General features: G+C 39.5%; 1 protein-coding gene across 2 annotated transcripts in view; it reads right to left on the reverse strand.

Moving 5' to 3' along the window:
* LOC139716095 (ADP-ribosylation factor GTPase-activating protein 1-like) overlaps positions 1-8832 on the reverse strand; it is a 22075-nt gene extending 13243 nt beyond the window's left edge. For both annotated transcript variants that reach the window (XM_071627652.1, XM_071627651.1), the window contains exons 1-7: positions 8700-8832; positions 6778-6887; positions 5511-5682; positions 4161-4408; positions 2950-3018; positions 1542-1647; positions 187-243 (exon numbers count right to left, since the gene is read on the reverse strand). In XM_071627652.1, the coding sequence (XP_071483753.1) occupies positions 187-243; positions 1542-1647; positions 2950-3018; positions 4161-4408; positions 5511-5682; positions 6778-6887; positions 8700-8759 (822 nt within the window). In that variant the 5' untranslated portion in view covers positions 8760-8832. The remainder of the gene's footprint in view (positions 1-186; positions 244-1541; positions 1648-2949; positions 3019-4160; positions 4409-5510; positions 5683-6777; positions 6888-8699) is intronic.
* Positions 8833-9139: the final 307 nt, after the last annotated feature.

The raw sequence follows: 9139 nt of genomic DNA on the forward strand, positions 1-9139 counted from the left end.
CAGAATTTTTACCAATTGGAGTAGACTGTCTTTTTCACAGCATAAAATTTTTGAAAAGTAAATGCCACTGGTATTCAATGCACATAGTGTAGGCAAGATCTTTCCTGTGCATCTTAACTTTGCAAAATTTGACTCCCTCACAAATTCGTGAAATTAAAATGCAAGCAAACATTTCACAGTACTCACATTCTCCTTTGTTGCTGCTAAAAACTTGGATGCACCGACAGTGAATGATGCCCATCCCTAGAGTAGGGGCACGGGAAAAGAGGGAGAGAGAGAGAGAAAAAAAGAAAGAAATTGGCACACTATACACACACAATATGTAGTCTCCCTATCTCTTCTATCGAAACAAGCGCAATAGTTATGACATCGCCTGATCTGATCGCCTGAATCTGATGTTTCAAAAAGCCATATTTCTCCAGTACCGAGTTGAGGCCTTACAGAAAAATAATTTGCCCTGACAATACTGAGGTCAAATCAGGCAGTATTATAAACAGTTTAACATTATTATTATTATTATTGTTGTTGTTGTTGTTGTTCATATTATTATTATTATTATTATTATTATTATTATTATTATTATTATTATTATTACTATTGTTATTATCATTGTTATCATCACATGCATTATGCTCCTGAAATCTCTCTACAAGGGAGCTCAAAAGAGACATCTCCACAAACTGTTTTTTTTTTTTTCCATTTTGAAGACACAAGTTAATATAAATTGAAAGGAAGAAGGATATCATCTCTCTCCACAAACTTTCACTTTGAAAAGACCAACACAAAGAAACGCATAATAAAAAGAGCAAATACCACTCAATGGGGTTATGTGGCTTGTTGGAAACTATTTTGAAGCTCTAATGCTGGGTTTTTGTTTCATCTGCAAATGGTAAATTATTCCTTTAATATTCTGATTTTAATGCCATTCCAATACAGTAGTGAAATTTTACACACAGTTAAAATGTCTGTATCACCGCGTGCACCACATTAACATTATAGAATACTGTACACGCCATATATTTCGCGAGTCTAAATTTTCAGTATCGGGACTTCCCGATGATTTTGCGGGTGATTAAATTTGCGATCGTGGAGTCCTGTACTGAACGGAGAAATGTATACGCGTATGTCACATTCATATCGGCATTGGAGTCAATATTTTCGTGTGTTTTAATTTCGCGTATAGCAGCTGACTCGCGAAATTCGCGAAAATAAAAACCTTGCGAAATATTCGGCGTATACAGTAAAATGTACTTCATGAGGCTGCTGTTCCTTGCTAGTTTACCATTGCACTTCTATGGGGTGTCACAGGGGCGGATCCAGGAATTCCGTAAAGAGGGGGCGCGTTTACAAAATTAAAGGGGGGCGCACACACCCCTCCCCCGTTTTTTTTCTTTTTATTTCTTTTGTTTCAACAAAACATAAAGGGGGGGGGGCTTGCGCCGGTTGCGGTCCTCCCAGGATCCGCCCCTGTGTCATCATTTTTCTCTCTCGAACATACATGTACCTCCTGCTGATCAGCAGGAAAAGTTGCTAGTACATACCGTTGATAATGATGCCATAGCGTTGTCCATTCCTTGATTGGACTGAGTGACCGGAGGGGTGTATCCAATGCCTGAATATTTGCCTCCTTGACTTGGTGGTAGATCACTGTCAAGAAATTATTTGATGGACATCTGTTTACATGTGACTGTGCATCACAAAACAAACTAAACAGTCGCACCCCTTGATTTTATGTGAGGACTCAAAACAGGTGAAATGGGTCAATTGAGTCAATCTTGAGTTTTTCATATTTTCTGAAAGAGCTATCCTTTTTCTACATCATTCTTCAGCTTGGGAACATAACATGAATGGGAAAGCATGTTTTTGGCAGTTTTTCTGCAACCCTTTTTATGGGGAGAGTAGAATGATCAGGCATGTCTTAGAGGCCCTTTTTCATTTCTTGAAATCCTTTGGACACTCTTCACTTTCAACTCTAATAACTTTCGAAAGGATAATGCTACTGCTTTGAAAGTTGGCATTAATCATGGACAGAACAGAACATGCTCAATTTCAGCTAAATCTGATAATCCCTTCACTGTTGTTGCTCCAGTGGTTTACATCCTGTTTTTTGTCACATTCATTACACAGCTAGCAGGGCTTGGCAAAGATTAAGCGCTTGAATAGGCCCTGTACTTCAGAGCCTCTTTTCTCGGTTCATACTTTTCCAGAGTGTGCTTTCTTTCTAGTACTTACAGTGTAGATAGGTTTAGGGGAGTCCCATTGAATTGAATATACATTACATCATTTTAAAGCTTAGAGTCTGTTTTTTTCAGAATCTGACCATGACTAAAAATCCATGTCTGGCGACTTTTTGTTGGTTTTGTGATGCAGGGTGACATATCTACCAGTATGTCTATCCAGTCTATCCAGTATGTCTATCCAGGGTTCCCAGAATTTCAAGAAAACAAAATTCCCTGATTATTCCCCGATGAAGTCTCAAAATTTCAATGGTAATTATTTCAACTCAATTCCAGTTTCACATGTTTTCTATGTTGTTGCAGTGAACTGTTTGCAGTATAAAACACTAGTCATCCAATGGGTGTTGTTTTGATATGCAACAAAATATAACAGAGCCCATCAGCGCACGCTCTATTCATACCTCGCACCCGATCTATATTTTCATTGTTCGATGGCACATGTAACTGACCGTGGAGAGGGGATACATGCATCGCTTGACTGCTTTCGCACAGTTGGATTACGGACCTGTCCGTTCTCTGTTGACGGGCAAAAAGAATCTTGTTTGGGGGCATTGATGGTGCTCAGAGATTTGTGGAAGGAATGGGTTAATATTGGGTTCACACTCTGCCTCTGTCAAAACAAGAAATATTTGAGAAGGTGAAAAGTAATCACACAATTAGGCTCCCATTTGTGTCTAGATCCTATTTAATACTAATAAAAATGTGCACTTACTCAGGTCTATTGGCATTTTCAGCAAGTTTGCGGTCAAAGAAGTCGTCCCTCTTCGAGGAGAGTTCAGTTCTGCAGGAAGTGGGCATAAAATCAGATTTTCTCACAATAGAATCATTCAAATAACTAAAGGCATTATATTTCTGTTCACTACAGTAGGCAGAATTCTTACAGCATTGAGGTAGCACAGAAGTACTGAAACACATTGCTCGTGTAACACATTGTGTCATGATCATGAAATAATATGGAGAGAAATAGCACTTTTTATAACACATCATCCAATATTTTCCACTGAAACTGATCAACTACAGATTGGTAGATCATAGAATTGATAACACTATATCACTAACATATTTGACTGCTTCTGTTTTACTGTAGTGGTACACTTGTAATAAAAACAGAAATAGAATTATATTTCAAAGTAGACATTTCGCGACATGTTTCGGGAGAAGTTTTTGTGCGCTCAGACTGTACAAACTTTGAGAAGATTTGCCAGAATGTGGGAAATTCCCCTTGTTTTAGTGGAAAGGTTTGCGTGAGAAGTGATTTGGAAAACTTTGAGAACATATACTTTGAGAACTTAAAGGACAAGTTCACCTTTATAGACAGGTGGGTTGAGTGAATGCAGCAGTATTTAATAGTAGAACACATCAATGAGAGTTTGAGGAAAATCAGACAATCCGTTTTAAAAGTTACGCATTTTTGAAGTTTCTGCTCAGTCACGGCTGAATGAGAAGACTACTATAGCTTGTGATGTCATATGAGTACAACTATAAAGAAAGTATAAAGAAAATTCAAGATATTCTCACTTTTCTCACATAATAAAAGAACACTCGACTTCTCTCTTTCAGAAGTCAGGGGAAATAATATTACCCCTAACATAAGTCAGTAACATGTCGAAGAAATGTGCACTTTATTCAAAAAGTCAAGTTTGGTGAAATTCTCTTTTTATTTTCCTTATATTGTTGTACGCATGTGACATCATAAACTGTAGTAGTCTTCTTCTCCAGCAGTGATTGCCCAGATAATGTAAAAATTCATAACTTTTGAATGGATTGTCGGATTTTCCCCAAACTTTCACTGATGTGTTCTACTAATATTGTTGCGTACACTCAATCCACATGTATATGAAGGTGAACTTGTCCTTAAAACTACAAAGAAGCTTTGCCAGTGTATCTGTGGCTATTGATACTGATATGATAATACCAACTTACTTTGACATTCCATATTGCATGTTCCAGTCATCTGACCCACCACCTGAAGTCATGGCTCCGCCCGAATTATAACCACCACCTCCTCCTCCTCCTTTTCCTCCTCCAAAGTTAGGGGAGCTACTGGAGTGGTGTATAGACCCAGAGCTCAGGCTGGAATTGCTTGATGTCTTCTTGGCGACGTAGGGAATGTGGTTCCGGGCCTTGGATGTCTCTTCTGACCACGTCTCACCTGCTGCTTCTGTGGTAACCTGAAACATGGATGTGGAATAAAGCACTTTATAATATGTGACTGTGCACCTCAAAACGAACATTAAGTCGCACACACTGATTTTGCGTGAGGACTGAAAATAAAGTGAAATGGGTCAACCTAGCCGAACTTGACTTTTTCATCTTATCTGAAAGAACGGGTCTTCTTTTACATTATGCTAAAATTTGGTATCATAAAATGGGCAGGAAAGTGTTTTTTTGGCAGTTTATCTCGAACATTTTTGGAAGAATAGTGTGATTAGGTGTGTCTTTAGAATCCCTTTTTCATTTCTGAAAAACCTTGTCCACACTCTTCACATTCAACTCTAATAACTTTTGAAAAGGATAGTGCTACTGCTTTGAAAGTTGGCATTAATTATGGACAGATTGTGTTAATGAGGCATGCCTAATTTCAATTTAATCTGATAATCCCTTCATTGTTGTTACTCTGGTGGTTTACTTCCTGTTTTTTGTCCCATTCATCGTACAGCCAGCACGGTTTGGTAAAGATTAAGCGCTTGAATAGACACTGTACTTCAGAGTCTCTTTTCTCAGTTCACACTTTTCCTGAGTTTGTGCTTTCTTTCCAATATTTAGATAGGTTAGGAGAGTCCATTTGATTTGAGTTATACATCATTTTAAAGCTTAAAGTCTGCTCCTTCAGAATATGGCCTTTACTAAAAATTCATGTCTGGCGACATTTTGTTTGTTTTGAGGTACAGGGTCACATATGGCCTGGTAGAATGGGGATACCATGGAGTGCGAAGGCTGGCCCGCTTGGGCATAGACGAGGTTCCGTGACGTCAAATGACGCTTCGGCTGAGGGGCAAAAATAAATTTCATGTGTATTGCACGCATGGCTCAAGCGCGCTGTATGCATAGCATATACCCGCCTGCCTATCATGAGATGTGGTATGTAACTCTTACGTGCTTGCCCACTTGTATGGGGGTCCCCTTACGCAATTTTTGCCCCTCGGCATGACTTGGTGACGTCATTGGAACCTCGTCTATATTTGAGAATCCCTGCAACAAATTGTGTACAGCCTTAAAGTATCACTGCTATGAGAAACTCATGGAGTACTGCTGAGAATTTTCTGAACTTACCTTATCCCTAAAGAGGGCAGCAGCCTTGCTGTTGTATTTTTCATGGAATGTCCAGTTTGGGTCGTAGTCTGGCTGGCTCTTCATAAACTCCCGGGCGACATTATTGCCGCCAGCTTTCATTTTCTCCAGCTCACTGTCCTTCCATTTATCCATCGTTATCGACCTTACAAAACTGCAAATGAAATGGGAGAAAAAAAAACACGAATGAAAATGTAGATTAATATTCACCTTTTAGGATTGATGGGTACAGTGCACTTTTGGTAAACAATGATCGAGGTTACAGATATATAACAGAATTTTGTCATAACAGAATTTTGTCACAACAAAGCAAAAATTCAGGTAATTTTATTATTATCTACACAAAATATACAACTGTAACTCCATGAAAATACTTTTGACCACTTGTTCAGCTGTAACAAAATCTCAATATAATGAAAGAAAACTGCCGATCCAGAAGACCTTTACTCTACATGGAGTCACCTGTACTACTAGTACTACCAGTATCTGCATCACATACAGTGTACACTTTGTCCATAAATGCATCTGCTTTTGAAAGTGAAGTGATGTGGACCAAGTGAAGGGGGTTTCCTCCATATTAACTTTATGGTGATATCTTCTTCCTCCTCCTCCTCCTCCTCCTCTTTCTACTGTGGGACAAAGTGCCTGGTTTAAACCATTTGTTAGTCACCTTGGGCGATAAATAGGCATGTCAGCTGTAAAGCACACTCATGCACAATGTGTACTGTAGAGCTGTACAAAGTACAAAGAATAAGGCATATTGATGACTTGGAAGCCTTTTCATAGAATATTACAATGGAGGGTTACAAATGTATTACAGATGTTTGAAAAGAAAACTCATTTCAGATTCCAGGAGCAAATCGCATTTACAGTTTTGTTTGATTCTGATCTTCCTTTTTCATACACATCATGCAATAATGCTGAATGAAAGGTTGTGGCATTGCTATTAAAGCTTTATCTCACTATTTTACCTCTGTGCTTGTAAACAATCTTCATCAACATTTCTTGACACAATAACTTTTAAAGAAGTTGCTGATCTACACAAATTGAAACAAATTTCACAGCCCTTGACAATAATATGTGCACTTTAATTTGATTGCCTGTTATTGGAGATGTTCACATTAAAAAAAGGAGTTGTGATTCCTGGAACAGATTATAATCCTGAAGAACTACAGTGTACAAGTTGTACACGAGTTGGTCGAACATTTCTTGAGTCGGCACTGACGAAGTGAGCTGAAACTCAACTTACCTGAGGTGGACCCCAAGTCCTCGATGCTTCCCAGAACACTCTAGACAGATCCATATTCCGTAGCTGACACTGGCCCATTGTGGGTTGTGGGTATTGCACTCAAAACAACTCTGGAAAGTCAAAGAGAATGAAATTAATAACGTACATGTACACTGTTGTATGGTCAAGGGAAAGGGTAGGAGGAGGAGGGGAGTAATTTTCAAATCTTGAATTTGAAATCATGTTTTTAATGGATTATGATCATCACAAACTGAATGGCATACAATGTACATACTACATGAATAATGTCTCAACATGACATGTTTAATAAAAGGGTTTAATATACACCATAGATGCCTAGTAGTAGTATTGGTGGAGATGAGAATAAGGCTTTTAACTTTTTGTGAGATACCAAGAAACCACAAGACGAAATACAACAAAGTGAAAATATGATTCCTTAATCTGGCATTCTTCAATATGATGACAAGAGATCTAGATAGACTTAGATTTCTACGTGTATTACCCCGGGGCGCTCCTTGTGCACAGTTATACTCCGCATTTGGGATGGTCGCAGCAGTTTAGAATCAAAATATGTTTTGTTTGTTAAGCCCTAACATGTAAGGCTTTAGACAGAAAGATCCGTCTGTCCGGAGGACTCTTTTTATATTTTGCCATTAACGCTGTCCTCCGTAGACAGACGGAAGGTTGCAGTACCCATTGCTGTGTGGATGTTCTTAACCACTGTCTCTATGGAAAATTGGGTGAGGTACCTCACCCTTCTCGATTGCGTCTAATTCACGGCCCTAGGTCGGCAAATTTAAGCTTGTATAGTGAAATTAGCTTTTTAAGAATACATTAAACTCACCAGATTAATGAATAATCCAAAATTTTAGTAGAATTTTCAACGTAAAAGACAGCCTGTCGCGTCGTCACGTTCGAACTGCAGAAACATACACCATGAATCTATAAGCCAATCACATGCGAGGTAGTTTCTACGTGTTTGTTTTACTAAAACACGTACCTCGCATGTGATTGGCTTACAGATTCAAAATGGCGACTTACAGCTTGCGAACGGCGATGTTGCGATATCGGTAAAATGTCTGCGTTATAACCGAGTTTATGTGAGTATTTTGATTGCACAATTGAGAAATTTATCCCAAATATTGCTGCATAATGTGTCATGTCATGTCAAACTTGTTTGAATGTAAAAAAGCTGTCTAAAATTTGGTTTATCGTAACGTTTGATCTGTGCGCTACTGCTCCACACAGGAGCCGCAATCATTGACTTCGGTCTGTATACGGAGGGGATCCGTGAAGCCAGACGCAGTCTCCGCGGAACATTCCCCGACGGACAGATACAGACCGATCTTTCGGTCAAGTAAGGCTTTTGCCTTGGGCCTTCTCCACACAAGACCAAAATCTTAGATACTAAGATAGGTAGAAAAACTGTAGAGAGAGGCAGCGCGACAGTGACAGAATTCAGAACACATAATTTTTCTCTACTAACTGTCTTTAGTATAATATTTACAGGTGATTTTGTCGCATTGTCAGTACTAATGATTATTGATAGTACTTTGTAGCTGAAGCTGAGGATGTTAATTACACCCTGCAATCTAACATTGACTTACAGTGTACATTGTACTAGTTACAGTGCAGTGTACGTATAGACTAGTCAGTAAAACGGTAAATTTTACTGTGAAGTGTGAGTCTGTGTGTGTGATGTGGTGGCCAGTGCAGCAGTGCAGTGGGGCTTCCAACTCCAAGCTCTCCTGCTGCAGTAGTGAATGTTGTGATCAGTGTAGGGTACAGCTGTGTTGTGTTGTGTAGCTGTACTCTGTACAATTTGTAGCTGTGCACACATACACAATGCAATGCCAATGGTTGCCGCATCCGTCATGGTATCGTGAAAATTAAATTATTATCAAACTTAACTGAACACTTACATTATTTCCATGTTTCAGACGAAGGTCCTTTAAAACTCTTCTCGTCCGTGGACTCGCCATGGCCAAACACCATGAAAATCGTGGTGATTTCCAAAAAGAAATTGGCTTGGGCAAGTAAGTACTGTCACTGAACACACCGGCGTATTGAAAGAAGTTGCTGGCATCGTCGACTACGTACCACACGTAGAGTCAGTAGTACTGCTGACGTATACGTCACAACGTGGATAGAGCTGAGGAGTGGGGGGGGGGGGGGGGGGGAGAGAGAGAGAGAGAGAGAGAGAGAGAGAGAGAGAGAGAGAGACACACACACACACACACACACACACACACACACAAACGCAGGCGCACATACTGGTACAAAATGTACACACACACACAGAAGTGCAGGAGAGGTGGGGGGGGGGGGGGGGTGGTCTGGAGAGCAAGACAGTTCGTCATAA

The sequence above is a fragment of the Diadema antillarum genome, unplaced genomic scaffold (genome assembly GCF_040938485.1).
Source record: "Diadema antillarum isolate AM-2024a unplaced genomic scaffold, OU_Dant_1.0 scf00000061, whole genome shotgun sequence".
NCBI lineage: Eukaryota > Metazoa > Echinodermata > Echinoidea > Diadematoida > Diadematidae > Diadema > Diadema antillarum.